The sequence below is a fragment of the Lolium rigidum genome, chromosome 4 (assembly GCF_022539505.1).
Source record: "Lolium rigidum isolate FL_2022 chromosome 4, APGP_CSIRO_Lrig_0.1, whole genome shotgun sequence".
In the NCBI taxonomy this organism is placed as follows: domain Eukaryota; kingdom Viridiplantae; phylum Streptophyta; class Magnoliopsida; order Poales; family Poaceae; genus Lolium; species Lolium rigidum.
In genome coordinates, this window is record NC_061511.1 from 59,720,274 (window position 1) to 59,739,196 (window position 18,923).

Sequence of the window (18,923 nt, forward strand, 5' to 3'; positions counted from 1 at the left end):
GTCTTGGTATTCTTTGACGACATCTTTGTTTACAGCAAGTCTGAGGAAGAACATGTCACACACTTGGCACCAGTTATGTCCATATTCAGGAACCACTCTCTCAAAGCAAAGCACAGTAAATGTCAATTTGAGCAGCACCAAGTGGAATATCTATGACATATCATCTCAGGCAAAGGCGTCCAAACCGATCCATCCAATATTCAAGACATTGTTCAATGGGAAACCCCTGCAACCATAAAGAAGCTCCGGGGATTTTTGGGTCTCACTGGATATTATAGGAGATTCATCAAAAGTTATGCATTGATATGCCAACCCTTGCGCAATGTGCTCAAGAAGAATGCCTTTACCTAGGGACCAACACAGCAGGAGGCCTTTGAGAAACTGAAGCTGGTTATGACCAACCCTCCCCTATTAACTCTACTTGACTTTTCCAAGCCATTCATCTTGGAGACAGATGCATGTGCTCTCTGGATTAGGAGCGATACTGATGCAATCCTCCAAGCCAATAGCTTTCTTCAGCAAAAGTTTGGGACCAACCACAAGAGCTAAATCCATATATGAGAAGGAAGCATTGGCAATCCTTGAGGCTCTCAAAAAATGGAGACACTATTTTCTTGACAACAAATTAATCATCAAGACTGACCAATGTAGCTTGAAATATTTGTCCAGCCAAAAAATGTTGGAAGGGATACAACATAAGCTCATGTTGAAGCTTTTGGAGCTCGATTTCCAAATTTAGTACAAGAAAGGTGTTGAGAACATAGTGGCAGACGCCTTGTCTTGCAAGTTGCAAGACAAAGAAGAACCGGCAACTGTTGCCAGCTCTTGTCTGGTTACCACCATGGCTGTTCCTACATGGACAGAGGACATCTCCAACTCCAAATCTTACAGTGGTGACTCCCATTGTACCAAGCTCCTTGATGATATGGTAGTGGATCCAACTAGCCACCAGCGATTTTCATTACATTCGGGAATCCTCAGGCACAAAGGAAGGATGTACATTGGTGCTTCTGGTGACCTCAAAGGAAGAATTTTCAACTCCTTCCACTCATCAATCTTTGATGGTCACTCCGGGAACATGGGAACATATCACAGACTCAAACAAATATTTTACTAGCCCAAGATGAAACATTACTTGGTTGACAAGATAGTTGAATGTCCATTATGTCAAATTTTCAAGACTGAGCGGGTACAATACCCTGGACTACTCGAACCCCTGCCTATTCCTCAGAAGAAATGGTAGGAAATTGTGCTAGTAATTACTCAAACAACATATATATACATAGATAATGGCAAATGACCGTCGAATTCATGGTTCTGATATCCGTATAGATGACATTTCCAACAATGAAACCATGTCAAATCAAATAAAATTATATTTATGTGCGAAAAATATGCAAATTCCTTCCAATAGTATAGACAAGTAAGATGCGCAAGGGGTGGGGTGAGCGTCAGCCATGGTACTTGACGGAGGTGTATGTCTGGACCATGCTGGAGACAAATGTGACGACGGCGACAAACTCGACGACGACGGCCCACGGCAGCGTGAAGTAGTTCCGCTGAACGTCGGCCCACATGACATAGAGCGGGTGCCGGCTCCGCTCCCGCAGCTTCTCCAGCAGCCGCCCCAGGTAGCTCTTCTCGAGCAGCAGGTCGCCGCCGGCCGCCTCGCTGGCGGCGCCCATCTTCCTGAAGAACCTCGCAACCTCCTCCTTGCTCTCGTTGCCGGCGCCGCCGTGCTGCTGCACCACCTCCGCCGCCGACAGCACCCCGGCGTCCTCCGCCGACTGCAACATCTTCGCCATGAACGACGTGTACGCCGACACGACCGTCGGGGCTACCGTAGTTGTCGTCGTCGCAGAGGCAGAGGACGAGGATGAGGACGACTGCTCGAACGCCATGAGGTTCAGCAGCAGCGGCGCCGTGCGGAACTCGAGACGGAGCTGGGGAAGATGCAGCCTGTCCTCGTGCTGCGTCAGCTTCATGGCGAACGGCACGGGGCCAAGCACCGACGCGATGCCCACCACCGGCTTGCTCCCGGACCCGCCGCGTGCCTTCTTGAATTGCACGCCCATCCGCTTCAGGTCGCTCGCCGACGGCACGTCCTCCTTCCCGTAGCTCGCGCTCCACTTCTTGTCCTCGGGGAGGATCGGGTACAGCAGCGGCACGAACAGAAGCAGCGGGATGCGGCGCAGCAGTCGGGCCGCCTCCTGCGCCATCTCCATCACCGCGCCGTCCTGGATGGCGCGCGGGGGCGGCTCCCACCGCGTCCGCGCCGCGGTGACCATCTCGTAGAGCAGGTGCAGGATGTGGGAGACGCCGTCTGCCGCGGGGAGCGCGTCGTCACTCATGTCGCGGCCCTTCTCGTCGACGAGGTAGAACATCACGAGCTTCACGAGGAGCACCGGCGGGGGGTAACCGGTGGCCTCGAACTCCGGCAGCCTGCTGGCGGTAATGAGGTCGACGAGGACGAAGAATGGGATCTGGTTCTCGGCGAGGACGAGGTCCACGGAGAGCTGCGTGGGGCCGAAGGGCGTCGCGTGCAGCGACGGCTCATCGCGCCCGGTGGCGACGTTGATGAGGTGCTCGATGATGAAGCAGCCGTCGAGCACCATCATCTGGATGAAGTCGTCGGCGGCGATGTCGGCGAGCTCCTCGCTGACGTACATTGCCCGGGCCTCCTGCTCGCGGGCGGCCATGATGCGGACGTAGTCTTGGATGACGGTGAGGTGGTGCGCGGGGTCAGGGTGACCGCGAGAGATGAGGCCATTGAGGTACGCCACCTTGAGCCGCTCGGCGGGGCGGAGGCGCCGGTCCTCGCGGTTGTGCAGCGGGCCGATGGCGACGAACCCCGGCGTGTAATCGTTGGCGTTGTTGTCGCGGAGGTGGACGGGGACGCGGGAGAGCCGGTGGCTTGCTCTCTGGACCCGTCACGCGCCTTATTAAACTGCACGCCCGTCCGCTTTAAATTAAATCCGTGATGGCATCCGACGGGCAGGGCAATACTTTGCTCTCGCTCAGAGCATCTCCACTCGTCCCCCCGACGAGGCCCCCGGCGAGCGTTTTTTCCATCCGGACGGCGTAATTCGGCCCAGTCGCGCCCCCGGTTCCTCGTTTTCGTCCGGATTTGGGTCTAAATTCATCCGGCGATCCCACGCCATCCCCGGCCCCCCGGGGAGCGCTCGGGGACTCCGGACGAAACGAAAGCGCGCGTGGCCCCAACTTGTCGGCGACAATGGCCTCCGATCTACGGCAAAACCCTCGTCTTCCCGATCTACGGCAAAACCCTCGTCTTCCCGATCTACGGCAATACCCTCGTCGAACGAAAGCTTTGAACTCTCAAGTGGTGCAACATAGATAGATTATATATATTTCGAATATAATTCGAATAAACATAAAAATTACATATAAAAACTTTAAAACTAACTTAAACTACTTCTTCTTCTTAGAAGGCCCCGCCTCATCGTCGTCGCGGCGACGCTTCCGGCTCGTCACCTCCTCGTCGGAGGAAGTTGACACCTCCTCCTCGTTAGTGTCCTCAGCCTCTTCGTCGTCCTCCTCCTTTTTCTCGGCCTCTTCCTCCTCCTTTTCCTCGGCCTCTTCCTCGGCCTGCTTCTTGGCCTCTTCGGCCTCCTCCTCGTCCTCCTCGTCCTCCTCGTCGTCGTCCTCGCTGGCCGGCGGAGGGGAATCGTCGCTGCTGGACGATGCAGCTTTATCCCACCAATGTCGCCATCCAGGTGGCTTCCCCTTGCTGTCGGTGTCCGATGGCCAAGAGAGATCGCTCATGGTTGACGGAGGATGGTGACGAGAGAACAGATGAATGGCGTCGGCCGTCGGAAACCGTATATGTAGGTCTCTCGACGAAAGAGAGCGGCGGTTGCTTGAATTTCTCTGTAACCTGACGACCACATCCCCCATGCTTGAATTCTTAACTTGAGGATTTCAATTCATCATCAAACTGTTATCAAGATTGTTGGAGCGGATTTTTATTTATATAAACTCTAAAACGTGTTACTGCTTCTGCTCCCATGTGTCTAACTGGGTTGTTTCCCCTTCTATGCAGCAGCAGAGTGTCCGCGTCCATTCAGATGCAAGGGAGTAAGAGTAACTGAATGAATACTTACAAGCGGCCGAGGGAGGACCAGCCACAGCAGCTAACATCATCCACAAGTGCCTGCATCCTTGAGGAGGCGCCCCTGTGCCTGTGGATCTACAATCCAGGTACTAGTATTGAGTGCAATGCTTACTGCATTGTACCTGCGCCAAAGCAAACAAAGGATGCTTTTTGTGCTGTGTAAATAGCTTTACATTGCTTGCCGCTCGCTTATTTAGATCTCTACATAGCTATCATGTAGAGATTGTTTACACACAGGTTTCTCAACTGAATTATCTCTGCCATTGCAGTGTACTCCCTCTGTTCGGGTTTAGAGGTCCGGAGAGCTTTTCCAGGTTGTTCGGCAATACTAGTCCGGAGTATTAACTCCCCTTAATTCCCGTGCAAAATTAACTACCCAGCGATAACTCCTCTTTCCTCTCTATGCATGTGATCTGTGGACAACAAAACTGCCCAATGCATGCGCTATTTTCTTGGCGATGGATTGGTGAGTAACCATTCTCGTGGATTGCCTTCCTTTCAACCGTGCGATGCGAAGGAAGGAGGAAAAGGAGATCAGCTAACCTATTTAAGTGGAGAGATTACAGTTGCAGTTAATAGAATCCAAACCGACCCCGACGTTAGCTCCTTGTTTCCAGTGCAGCGTCTTGGTATTAGCGATTCTGCTCTCCGGACCTCTAAACCCGAACAGAGGGAGTATATCTGCCACCATCAAAGGGACCACACTTATTTTGGAAGGCCCAGCATCGCCCTTGCACAGTATGTCTTCTCTGTGATCCTTGAGACCTTGATAACAAGTATGCTTGCTCTGTTTCTGGTGTCATCATAAAATATCTTACATAGCAGCAAACCTCTGCATTTACATGTCAGAATACTCAGCTTTGAGTTGACAGTGAATACATATGAGTTGATTTTGCATGTGATTTTTCATATCTTGCTGATACTTGGTAACCCTTGATAGTGCCTCGTCTCGAGCTTCATCGAGTGCATCGACGTCATCTTCCAATGCTTTTCTCGAAGTTTCATCATTGAATTCCACCACTCTCGGGGAGTTGTGTTCTATCTATCGGCAACACTGCCTCAGCTCCATGGACCAGAAAAAATGGGGTTTCCTGTATCGCTGTATTTGGTGTTGTTCGAATACTCCATAGTACACTAGGCAACTCTTTTGGCCACGTGTGTCGGGCTTTTTCCAATGATGTCAACAGGAGCTTCTTGATGCCATTACAGATGATTCCGTTTGCTTTCTCGACTTGACCGTTGGTTTGCGGATGCGCCACTAAGGCAAATTGTAGTTTGATGCCTACCTCTTCGCAATATGCTTTGAACTCTTTGGATGTGAAATTGCTGCCATTGTCTGTGACGATGCTATGAGGGACTCCAAATCGAAAAACGATACTCTTCACAAACTTGACTGCAGATGCTCCATCTGGTGAATTTATCGGCTTCGCTTCTATCCACTTTGTGAACTTGTCGGCAGCTACGAGCATATACTCGTATCCTTCTGGCCAAGCCTTGTGTAACTTTCCCACCATATCAAGACCCCATTGAGCAAAGGGCCATGACAGTGGTATTGGCATCAACTCCGCTGCCGGAGAATGAGGTTTCGCGGCGAATCTTTGGCAAGTTCGCAAGTACGCACTATGTCCTTCGCATCCTTGATTGCTGTCAACCAATAGAATCATGCTCTGAAAACTTTGGCTGCTATAGCTCGACTGCTTGCGTGATGTCCACACACTCCTTCGTGTACATCTTTCAGAATAAGCCTTCCTTCTTCGGGTGTGACGCATCTCTGTAGTACTCCCGAAATACTTCGTTTGTATAGCTCTCCTTTGACCACAGTAAAGGCTTTCGAACGTCTGATGACTCGCCTTGCTTCAACTGGATCGTCGGGTAGTTCTTTTCTTAGGGTGTATGCTGTGTAGGACTGCATCCAAGGAATTTGGACCATCATTATCACGTGTGGTTCATCCTCATCTTGCGATGATGCTGCTGTAGCCCCCGAGGCTTTCTCATCCTTCTCGTTCCTTTGCTGTTTCTTCGCCTTGGTTGATCTTTCAGCTATTTTTCCCAGAACACACCAGGTGGTATTGCTAGACACTGCGAACCGATATTTGCAAGAACATCGGCTTCATCGTTGCTAAGTCTGCTGATATGATTTACCTCGCAACCGTCGAACAGCCTCTCGAGTTCATTATATACTTCCTTGTATGCTATCATACTATCGTTGACTGCGTCGCACTGGTTCATCACCTGTTGAGCTACCAGCTGTGAGTCACCGAAGATTTTTAATCGAGTTGCTCCATAAGCTTTTGCCATCTTCATCCCGTGTATAAGTGCTTCGTACTCTGCCTCGTTATTGGATGCGTTTGGAAACGTCATCCGTAGCATGTATTTCAACTTATCGCCTTGAGGTGATACTAGTATGACACCAGCTCCAGCTCTTTCTAATCTCTTGGACCCGTCAAAGTTCATGGTCCAAGTTCTGAAAAAATCTGGTGGTCCTGTATTTTGTAGCTCCATCCACTCTGCGATGAAGTCTGGTAAAATCTGTGACTTTATTGCTTTTCTTTTTTCATATGTGATGTCCCGAGGGGAAAGCTCTATTCCCCAAAGGGAGACACGACGCGTAGCTTCTGGATTGTTTAATATATTGGATAAAGGCGCCTCATTGACCACTATTATCGGATGCGCCGAAAAATAGTGTCGTAGTTTTCTTGCGGTTGTAAACACTCCATATGCTAACTTCTGGTACTACGGGTACCGCTGTTTTGAGGGTGATAAAACTTCACTAACGAAGTATACCGGCCGCTGCACTCCGTGGAGTTTGCCTTCTTCTTCTCTTTCGACCACAAGGACTGTGCTTACCACCTGAGGCGTGGCTGAGGATGTATAACAAGAGAGGCTCCTTCTCTTTAGGCGCCACCAATATTGGTGATGTCGAGATTGTGCGCTTAGGATCCTCGAAAGCTCTGTCCGCTTCCTCATTCCACTGGAATTTGTCTCCTTGTTTGATCAAAGCGTAAAATGGCAACGCCTTTTCCCTAGCCTGGCGATGAATCTGCTCAAAGCTGCGACTCGCCCCGTCAGCTGTTGTCTCTCATAAGCGCTTTTCTTTAACGCCTTTGAGCTACGCGCAGAAAGGGTGCAAATCAAGTATTGTCAAGAGGTGGCTCATCAAAAGCATACGCGTGAGCATTACATTTACCTCTCTTGCTCCTACTCTTTTTCTTCCTAGGGAACCAATAAGACCCTCTTGGCGGAGTGCTAAAAGTTATACTTCCATTTCCCACATTTATCTTTGCTCCCAAGCATTCTAGCAAGGACCTTCCTAGTGTGATATGTCCTTTTCTTGCACATTCAATAACAAGATAATCAGTAGATACCACTCTTCCGAAGACACTTGTATGTACTCCTTCAGCTTTTGCAAGAGGCAATAAAATAGTATTATCAGCTAAAATAACTTCTTCTACCCCTTTAGAATATTCCCAAAGATTCAGGGACTCATAAATATCTTTTGGCATAAGGCAAAACTCAGACATAACATCACAACGAGCTTGGAGAGTTTTATTATTTATAGCAACATTCATTATAGGAAACCAGCTTGAAGGCTTAGAATTTATTGACAAACTTTCACTAAGCATAACACAACATTCCTTCAAACTAGTTGTGCTTGTTTCGAGGGTATTTAACCTAGCACAAATACTTATAAGAGACGAATCATAATCACTAGGTGAGCTATATGTTGCAATTAATTTCTTAACACCATTAAAAGCTTGGTCTCCATCACAATTGAGAAAATCTCCTCCAACTACAGTGTCCAAAGCATACCTATAACAAAGAACAAGTCCAAAATAAGAGCTACTAAGAAGAAAACTTAAGGTCATTTTAGGCTCAGTATTATCATAATAGTTATTAATTCTACCCCAAGCTTCCTTAAAACTTTCCTCACTCCCTTGCTTGAAAGTTAAAATCATGCCCGCAGGCGACATAGTAATGGGATTATCCATTGAACAAAAATAATGCAAGCAACAGAAATAAAATCTATACTAATTTTTTTGGATTTTCGATATAAAATGCAAACAAGATAAAAATAAAATATGCAAGCAAAACAATAACAAAGTAAAAGAGTTGAGAGTGAGAGACTCCCCTCACAGAAGAGATGCTTTTCTCCCCGGCAATGGCGCCGGAAAAAGTCTTGTTGGGCGCGGAGTTGATGAAGGAGAATTTATGCGCAACGTTGAGTGGAACCCCAAGAGAAAGGTATGATGAGCACAGCAGAAAGTTTTCCCTCAGTAAGAAACCAATGTTTATCGACCAGTAATAGACAAACGTTCTCTCCTGAGGTGTTGCGAACCAACTCGTGGCAGGGCGCACTACCGGTGTCAGCAGCAACGTGGAGACCTGCACACAAACAACCAAGTACTTTGTCCCCAACTTTCAGCGAGTTTTTCAAGCTCACTGGTTTTGCTGAAAACAAAGAATTAAATGAACCTTGTGCAAGAAGAATTGTTTGCAGAGAACAAAACAGGAAAATGCTGTAGAAGATTGCAATTAAAAGAAGAAGGACCGGGGTCCACAGTTCACTAGAGGCGCCTCCCCAATAAATAAATATGCTGGGTAAACAAATTACAGATAGGTAATTGATAAACATAGATTCTATGCTAATGGTTGGTGCAGAATACATGCTATGAAAGTATGTGGGCATTACAACAATATACATAGACCGCAATCCAACTTCATCTATGACTAATAATCCACCTTCAGGATTGCATCCGCGGCACCCTCCAGTATTAAGTTGCAAGCAACGGACTATCGCTTTAAGCAATGTGTCTAAACTAAATGATGAAACTATCCTTGAATAGAATACCGCTGTTTTCTCCCTAGTAGCAACAGCACATCTATAACCGTAGAGAACAATGTCACTTCCCATGCTTAAATAAAGGCATGAACCCACTATCGAGCATAAATACTCCCTCTTGGAGTCGCTAGCATCTACTTGGCCAAAGCATCTACTTGAAACGGAGAGCATGCAAGATCATAATAACATAATACATAATCTCAACCAAAGCAATCTCTCTATAAATCGGATCCACATCAAACCAACATGTAGCAATTACAAATAGATGATCTTGATCATGTTAGGCAGCTCACAAGATCTATACATGAAGCACAAAAAGGAGAGGACAGTCATCTAGCTACTGCTATGGACCCATGGTCCCGTGGAGGACTACTCACGCATCACCTCGGATGAAGACATGGCGATGTAGAGGCCTCTGGCGGTGATTTCCCTCTCCGGCAGGGTGTCGGGATGGACTGCAGAACCCTCCCGAACTAGGGTTTCGGTTGACGGTGGCGTCGGAACTTTTCGTGGATTGCGGAGAGAAATGATTGGCATGATCAGCGTGTTGTATTTTCACTTATGCTAGAAATTTCTCTATTTGTTCTGTATTGTCATGGCCGAAGTCTAGACCGAAAATACTGAACACCAAATACAGAAAGACCAAAAAGAGCAATGGTATTATGGGTAGCATTACTAGATGGCCGGAATTTGCAAAAACTGAAAAGATCGGACTGAGCAAGCCGAATAGACCGGATATAGATATAGATATAGATGATTAGTGGGTATCACAAACGAAAAACACATCATTGCAATATCCTTGAACTTCAGATCCAAACAATTCTTTGCTTATGTTATTAGGTCCAAACCCTATCTATTTCTTTATATTTGCGTAGATGTAGATATATTGTGTGGATGTAGATATATATATATATATATATATATATATATATATATATATATATATATATATATATAGGGTTACACTATTTTGCAACCAGTGCTCAGAATATTATTCTGAGCATCACCCAACCATATAAGACGAGACGATCCGGTTGAAAATGAAAAAGTGAAAATCAACCCACGCACCCATCTCTAACCTCCCACCCCAATTCCCCCCGGCCACCATGCGCCCCTGAGCCGCCGCCGGCAACGCGTCCCACGTGCGCCACTGCCTACGCGCCTCCGGGACGCCGCCGGCCACGTGCCCCTGATCCGCCGCCGAGCCCTCCATGCGCCGTCGGCCGCGCGCCCGCCGAGCTGCCGCCGGCCATGGCCCCCCTTTCGAGCTCCCGCCCGGCACACCACGGCGACGTTGGCCTAGTGCCGCTGTGCCATCCGTCAAAGCTCCTTCGCCAACCGTCCCCTTCCTCCCCGCCGACCGGAACACTTCCCCGCCGCCATGCCGCAGAAGCTCCCGCTGGTCTTCGCTCTAGGATCCTTTATGGATGGCGGCCACATCAGAGCGCTCCCTCCTGACCTCGTACTCCATGTAGGCGAACCAACAGGCCATCACCGGCTCAGTGTCGGCCACCGCCCTCCCAACATCGTGCGCGAGGGTGTTCTCCATCGCTGCCTGGACTTCCTCGCTCCCCGGAATCGGACTTTTCTGGGGCCCGAATTGAACATCCCCGCGACGCTGCTGATGGCATCAAGCCAATATCCTCCGCACTTGAATCCCCTAATTTCGGCGGCGCCCAGCCAGGTTCCCTCCACTTCCTTCTTCGTCTCCGGCGGGAAGCACGGTGAATCAAGTTGGCGACGGCTGGTTCCTCTGGTTTTTTTTTTCTATCGAGTGCTATCTCTGTCTAGTTTACAGTACGATTTTGTTACTCTGTACTGAAAATTTCGCCGCTCGCTCGCGGGCGCGTTGGTGATTCGAGACGGCGGGGCTTGTCTCCTGGCGGCCGCGTTTGGCACGCTGGTCTCCGGCGCCGCGTGCAGCGAGCAGCGGCCACCGGCTGACTATTTTATCTCGGCTCAAATCAGAGTCAACTGTTCTAGTGAATTGCTAGAGCAGGCTCGAACTGAACTGATGTTATGCTTGCACTGCCGGTGCGAGCTCCTTGTACTGACATGGTCGCTGATGGAAGCTCCGCGCACAGCCCAAGCACTCCATTTGCTATTCGTTATGGTTCCAGTAATGCAGCTCCTCTATAGGTGCAAAGCAAAAGGAAAGAACAAAAGAATTCTGTCGCTGGACAGGGAGCACGCGAGCTTGAATAAGCACGAGCAATTGCTTCTCTCGCGTGATACTGCTGATGCGGTTCTTTCTTTTGCTTTTTCTTAACATGATCTGAGCAGTTCAGTTTCCAAATCCTCCAACTCTTCAAAGCAGTTCAGAAGTCCGCTTGCTGCTCTCTGAATTTTTTTCTGTTTCGCGCTAGGCAGTACAAGCAAGTTTAGCAAAAAAATTCAATCCCATGGTGGCAGGAAGTGCAAGTGCATGTTTCGGTTCTGGAGAGGACACAAACTCGGAGAATTAAGTATTTTATCTCAGGAATTAAGTATTTTATTGATTTGTGCTCGTTCCAAGCCTTTCAATGTAAGTTCCAAATCTGGTTAAAAAAGAGAGGTAATTCTACTCCGTAGCTGTTTGAGTTTATGCCTCAAAGGAGAAATCTTCCATTTTCTATTTTGCGCTGAAAGGCAGCCTTGCCGAGTGTGTCCTGCTCTAGCATTTCTTCTTTGATTCTTTAACATCCCCACTCAGCCGGGAGTTAATCTTTCGATTTCTGCAGTACGAACAGTAATTTTCAGAAATTTTTAGAAAGCTTACATTCCATCGAAGACTACACAAATAAAAATTATTCTCTGCTCCAATTTTTTCAGTTTGTGGCACTGAACCTGAAATGGCTCACTGTGAGATGGGAGTGTGCAATAAAGCAAAATCACTTTGCTAATGCATTACGAAGGAATGGTCACTCTCCCAGGACAAGACTAGCTACTTCAGACGTGACGATTGGGTCCTAATATCGGTTAGGTGAGTATGCATTCCACCGGGAATTGCAAAAGATTAATAAAATGATCTAGTAGTTCAATCGATTTTTTCTCTCTCTCATTTGAAGTATGCTTCATTTTGTTTTACAAAACACAAAGAAGGCACATAAAACTTATCTATACCTAATAATAAAGGAGCTAAGGTTTCTGCCAAAATTTTCGTCCAACTTTTTTATGGACGGTTTTGCCCTCCCACCAAATCACTTAATACTACACAATGCCATAACTTACCGGTTGGGTTAGTTCTTTTTCTTTTCTCCGCCTAACCAACAACGCCGAAGCGAGGAGACCGCCCCTGCTTCCCCATGGTGTTGCCCCAGCCTTCTTTCCCTGTTGCGCCGGCCTCCGGCTGCACATCGCGCGCGGCCGCCGCATCCGCTGCTCTGGTTTTTTCCGTCCGCCCTTCCGCCTGCTACTGTTTCTTCGCATTGAAGAGGACGCACATGGAAATCATGCCTACCTCCCGCAACTGAACTTTCGCTCCACGGCTCGAGGCTCTCAATCTCGGGCTGTAGCTGGTCGGATCATTGAGGCTCACCTCCTGCGACAGCACGATCTCCCAGGCAGCTCGTCGAGGAGCAGCTCAGGGCGGCTGCTGGGTTGGCCTCCTCTTAAAGGCGCGAGCTAGCTCTTGAGGTTGCTCTCCTTGCCGCGAGCCGCTGCAGGTGGTGGATTAACGAATCAGTAGTGGAATTAGCTAATCAATTGGTAGATCTAGGAAGTTTGATATCGTTACTACCATTTTTTTCTTGGAGCCTCTCTCTCTTCATGTATGAGCGTCCAGACTCGTACATGGACGCGTATTGCTGTAGAATGTTTTCGGAAATTTCTTCAAGCAATTTGGTACAAAGCGTGCGAGCTGAAGCACCCATCGGGAGAGGCGGCAGGGAATTGGGGGAGCGTGAGCCGCATCAGCTGTCTCACCTGGCTCGCTTATACTTGAACTCAACTCGGCTGAACGGCGACCAAAGCAGGAGCTACTGCTCGAAGAAAGACACAGCTCATGCCCGATCCCCAATTGATGAGCTCGAGCTTAAAATCGAACTGAGAGGATGTGATGAGCGGTGCATTTTGGCTTGTAAATTGTAGTTTCTGTTGATTTGACATAGAATTTGGTGTCCAATTTAAATTTCCGGGAGAGATTAAGTGACAGGAAGATAAAATTTGGGAAAGAAGACGACAGTACACTAACGGATTGGGATGGATGGAGATAGATGGTGGGTCCCAACTAGGTTGTCCTGGTAACACGTGGGCTATGTCCTGGCGTTTTTTGCACTAGCACCCGAGCGGACCAAAAAATTGGTAAAAAAAAGCCAAATAGTTATTGGGTTAGGGCCCATTAAATTAAAAACAGACGGAAGAATTCAACAGTTAACAATCACGAAACTCAGATTTAGTCCCATACTGCTACCTTACATCTAGCTTCACCGGTTTACATACGTTGGCAAGTTGCCTGAATATCAGCAAGCGGAACAGGAAATCATTAAGAGCATCTCCAACAGGCGCTCTATCCCGCGCTGTATCCAAAAAAGTGGCTGGTTTAGCGCGTGGGCGCAAAATTATGCTCCAACAAGCGCTCTATCCCGCGCTGTAAAATACAGCTTGAGGCAAAAGCGCTATGTCGTGCACTATATCTACCGCTACGGATAGAGCGCGACTAGTATCCGTCTCGCGCAGAAACAACTACGGATTTTTACAGCTCCAAGGTTTAGAGCTTCTGTTGGAGGTGAATATGCCCTCACGCACAAAACATGGATAGAGCGCGCTGTAAAGTGATTTTTACAGCGCCAAATTTAGAGCGCCTGTTGGAGATGCTCTAAACAGCCGTGTATGGTGTGACTTGTGAGCTAATTGAACGGTCAAGAATTTGGGCTGCGTGTCTTGGTGTGCACATCCGTCATTAAACGATACGAGATTGGTGGTGAGCTCTGGATGCATGTTTAAACGGAAATGGTGGGTGTGGACTAAGAAAGGATTACCGGATAAGTAAAAGGAAACTAAAAGAGGTAAAGTTCCAACCAGCTCTATACTTGGTTGGCCTGACGCTACGCTCTATGAAGTTGAAAAAGAAATGGTGGGTGTGGACTAAGAAAGGATTATCGGATAAGTAAAAGGGGAACTAAAAGAGGTAAAGTTCCAACCAGCTCTATACTTGGTCGGCCTGACGCTACGCTCTATGAAGTTGAAAAATCTCAGTCAAAACATGATTGTCTCCTCTTCCAGTTCAACACACACGGACAAAAAGTAATGTTTATGATCAAAACGGGACATTTCGGCATATAGGAACTGGTTTTGATGTTTAATTTTGGAGAGTAGCAGCATCTCTGTCAAAATATTAACATTGACTAATGATATTTTTTAGGACACTGCTGAGCGTCCCCCGGGGGATTAAATTTTTGATCCCCCGGATCCGCGTCCGTCCGATGGAGCTGCCAAGACCATTCGATCTATGTACAACCGGAAAACGTCGCTTTCTTTCCATCTAGCTGGACCCAGCACTTGCACTCGTTGGTTCGCAATGCACGCACAAGATCCTCAGCCGTTCTTCTTCTTCCCATTCTCGCAGAAGTAGCTCCAGCAGCATGGCATTGCAGCACCGCGGGCGACATGTGCACCGGCGGCCAGCGGTTGCAGCAACGCCGCCCACCCGCTGTAGCATCGCGGCGAGTCTTCGCAGCAGCAGCGCCAACTCCATGTGACCATGTAGCAGCAGCGCCCGCCACTTGTAGCATCGACGGCCAACCTTTGTAGCAGGCTAGCAGCGCCGCAAGCTTCATGTAGCACCAGCGGCCGGCGGTCGCAGCAGCGTCGCCCATCCGTTGTAGCATCGCCGGCCAATCTTCGCCAATTCCTCGTAGCACGGTATGGCCATTGGCCACCTTTCACAGCATCGCCGGCAACCTTCGCCAGCTCCACGTAGCACGGCATGGCCACCCGTCACAGCATCGCCGCTAATTCTATGTAGCACCGGCGACCACCGAATACCGATTGAAGCAGCGCCGCCCACCTCTTTTAGCACCGCGTGGCCACAGGTTGCAGCAGCGCCGGCCGCCCCTTGTAGCTCCGGCGGTCACCGGTCGCAGGCTCGCAGCAGCTCCACGCGGCCCTTGTAGCAGGAGCTGCAAACGCAGGTAGCAAACGCCGACTGCCCCTTGTAGCGCCGGCGGTCACTGGTCGCAGCATCTCCACACGGCCCTTGTAGCAGGAGCTGCAAACGCAGTAGCAAACGCTGACCGCCTCTTGTAGCGCCGGCGGTCACCGGTCGTGTAGCAGCTCCACACACCCCTTGTAGCACGAGCGGCAAACGGAGGTAGCAAACGCCGGCCGCAGGCCGCTGCAGGGCCGCAACGCCGCCATTCATTGTAGCACTGGCGCACATCCCATGTAGCTTCGCCGCCACCCCCACGCAGCACCGCCACTCTTCCATCGCAGCACCACGTGCAGACGCGCAGCTCCGCCGATTTCCTTTGCAGAAGCGGATGCATCGAAGGGGACGGGAGCACCTCGCGAAGGGGAGGAGCAGACTTGATCTTGGTGTTCTTCTCATAGACTAACACCGGAGCCGGACCACTCGAGGATGGGCTGGTTCGTCCTCGGGAACGGCCAGTAGAAGCTGCTAGCTTCAGCGCGCGACGGCTTGATTGGAGGCGCATGACGGCGGGGTCGGCAAGCGAGAAGGGCTGGCGAGAAGCGGCGTTGATTCTGGTTGCCGGCGAGCGGCGGGGCTGGGCAGCTGGGTTGCCGGAGTTGTGTCTACGCGAGGAATGGAGAACGGCAGGGCCGCGAGGAAGAAGACGGAAGGCAGAGAGGAAATAATTGAGGGAAGATAAGGTGGGCCCTCCAGAGACACGCGGCGTGCGACCGATCCGGGGGATGAGAGCGTGCGATCCCCCGGGGGAACACCAGCTTTTTCCTATTTTTTATGTCCTAAAAAATGTAGGCCGGTCAATAAAAGTAAATTATAGCTATCAGTTTAATTAGATTCATATCTTAATAAAAATATATAAGGGTGACGTCTACCATCATTACAAATCCGCAGTATTATGAATCGGTGCAGCGGCTCTTAGAATTGATCATGTTCATCTTGGATAGAAGAAAATGGTGTGACCAACATCGACGATGGTAACCAAGATGTGAGTATTTTTTTCCCTTCTGAGTATTAGTTTATCCCGGTGCAACGCACGGGCATTTTTGCTAGTGTTAGCTTAAATCATCAAGAATGGTGTATATATAAGTATAGGGTGACACTATTCTAAAATCGGTGTTCAGAATAGCGTCCGGCCCTATATAGAGACGAGTGAGAAAAAATAGTTCGACCAAAAGCAAATTTCCTCCTTTCTCGAGCTTCTCTCCCTAGATGTCCACCACCAGCCCCTTCCGCGACGGTGATAGAGCCCCACCACGTCGGCGACCCAATCGCTCCCGCACCAGTAGCACCCAGGATTGCCCGGATCCCCCGCCGCAGGTCGTGCCCAGCGCCGCCCTGGCCTCCAACCATCTTTGCGTAGCATCCCGCCGACGGCTAGTTCTCCGAACCGCTCCCAGCCAAGCTCCGTTCACCGGCGATGGGGGACCCCTACGCCCAGGACCACACTCGGCACTACTACCGAATTTTCCCCAATCTCTCCCGATCTTGCACATCTCCATGCGCTTGCTATGTCCAGTGAGCCCAGGATATTCGCCCTGCATCTCGCCAGCCTGTTGTGTGTCGATTGATGTACATCACCGCCGTAGCCTATACGTCCATCCTCGACCTAAGGCCAACGCCCCTACTCCCTTCTCGTCGCCCCTGGTTCTATCCCCGACCTGATTTTTAGGCAGCTATTGATGCTTTGGTGTAACTAAAACTGTATTTGGGAAGTTTGAGACTTCGATTTTGGGCAGTTTGAGACTTCGATTCCCGGCAGTTCGACACTCCAATATTGGGCTTCCGCATTGGACTTCATGGGACGAGGCGGCCGGAGTATGCCGGAGTCGCTGTCAGATAGTAGAGAAGGCCAGAGCGACTTTGATACAATATGGATCGTGGTACCTTTGTATATAATGAATCAATTCGGTAAAAAGTATATGCCATTGTCGTCGGGCATACTGGAAGTACAGTCTTTCCATCACGGGCAGAACATGCATTCATTAGCAAGAATGTAGCTACTTTAGAATTCATTAGCAAGAAGTACATTGGTTAAATATTAGTGAGCTGAACTGTTGAAGTACAACTCGTTATGCACAAATTCATTCTGAGAGAAGAAAACAATTTCGTTTTGTGAAGTGCAACCTTTCCATCGCGGGAAGTACAACTCTCATTCCCGAGAAAGTAGTTAACATGTAATTTAATGAATTACATAGGTCAACATTGGAAATCAAAATTGATTGGTTTTGGGAAGTACATGGTTCACCTTGTAGTGCAAACTAATAATAAAAATCATCCAATTTGTTATCTTTCGAAAAGTATAATTAGAGATCCTAAGAAAAACAAGGGGTGACTAAACAAGCACCGTTTTCTCCTACGAAATGAAGCATATTATTTTTTTGTTTAAATTTACCTGGATCGCGGAATGGTTTAACTTTTAATTGATAATTTTACCATATGGACGCTGAAAAGTATAATAATTCGGTAGGAGTAGTACACCCACTTACCACTTAATATAGGAAGTACAAGAAAACTGAAAAAATGGAATATAGAAAAAGCAAAATAATCCTTTCATCCACGGTGAAATTTACTTGACGCTGAGAAGTACAACTATTCGACACGAGCTGTACAACTGCTTGATATAGAAATTACAAAGAAAATCGACAAAAAACAAAATGTAGAAAAAACAAAAAATAAATATCGTCATCCGCAAGGAAGTACAAATAGTTGAGGCTGAGAAGTACAACCATTTGGTGCGAGCAGTGCACCCACTTAATATTGGAAGTACTAGAAAACCAATGGGAAAAAAAACAAAATAATCTAGTTATCCGGAGTGAAGGTCAAATACTTGTGGTTGAGAAGTACAACTATTTGGCGCGAGCAGTGCACCTACTTCATATTGGAAGTACTAGAAAACCAATGTAGAAAAAACAAAATAATCTTGTTATCCACGAGGAAGTTCAACTACTTGACGCTGAGAAGTACAAGTATTCGACACGAGCAGTACACCTGCTTAATATATGAAGTACAAGAAACCCGAGAAAATCCAAATGTACAAGAAAATATAACCGGTCATTCGCGAGGAAGTTCAAATGCTAGACACAGATAAGTACAACCATTTAACACGAGCAGTACAAGCAGTTGTTATAGGAAGTAAAAGAAAACCAACAAAATCCAATTCTAGAAAAATCATAAAAAAATCCTGTCATCCGTGAGGAAGTTCAAATAGTTGATGCGGAGAAGTGCAACCATTCAACACGAGCAGTACACCCGCTTAATATAGGAAGTACAAGAAAACCGACAAAATTCAAATGTACAAAAAACAAAAATAATCCCGTCACCCGCGAGGAAGTTCATATACTTAAAAACGAGAAGCACAACCATTCGGCACGAGCAGTACACCCACTTAATATAGAAAAGTACAATAAACCAGATAAAGTCCAAATGTAGAAAAAACAAAATAATCCCGTCATCTGTGAGAAAGTACGTGCAGTGATTCCGAGAAGTACAGGCGGAGACAACATGAAGTACAAGAGGTAATTACATGAATTAAAAGTGTTCAAAGAAAAATACTCCCACCTAAGTTCACATAGGAAAAAACAATAATAATCCCATCACCCGTAAAGAAGTTCATATACTTGACAATGAGAAGTACAACCATTCAACACGAGCAATACACCCACTTAATATAGGAAGTATAAGAAACCCGACAAAGTCCAAATGTAAAAAAAACAAAATAATCCCATCATTTGCAAGGAAGTACGAGCAGTGATTCTGAGAAGTACAGGCGGAGACAACAGTAAGTACAAGCGGTAATTACATGAAGAAAATACCCCCACATA

At 48.0% G+C, this 18,923-nt stretch overlaps 1 protein-coding gene across 1 annotated transcript; it reads right to left on the reverse strand.

The window, feature by feature from the left end:
- Positions 1-1,320: 1,320 nt before the first annotated feature.
- On the reverse strand, positions 1,321-10,524 carry LOC124647135. Its single transcript, XM_047187117.1, has 2 exons — positions 10,435-10,524; positions 1,321-2,921 (listed from the first exon to the last, which is right to left on the reverse strand). Exons 1-2 carry the CDS (start codon positions 10,522-10,524, stop codon positions 1,452-1,454), a joined length of 1,560 nt encoding a protein of 519 aa, XP_047043073.1. The 3' UTR covers positions 1,321-1,451.
- Between the last annotated feature and the right edge of the window lie 8,399 nt (positions 10,525-18,923).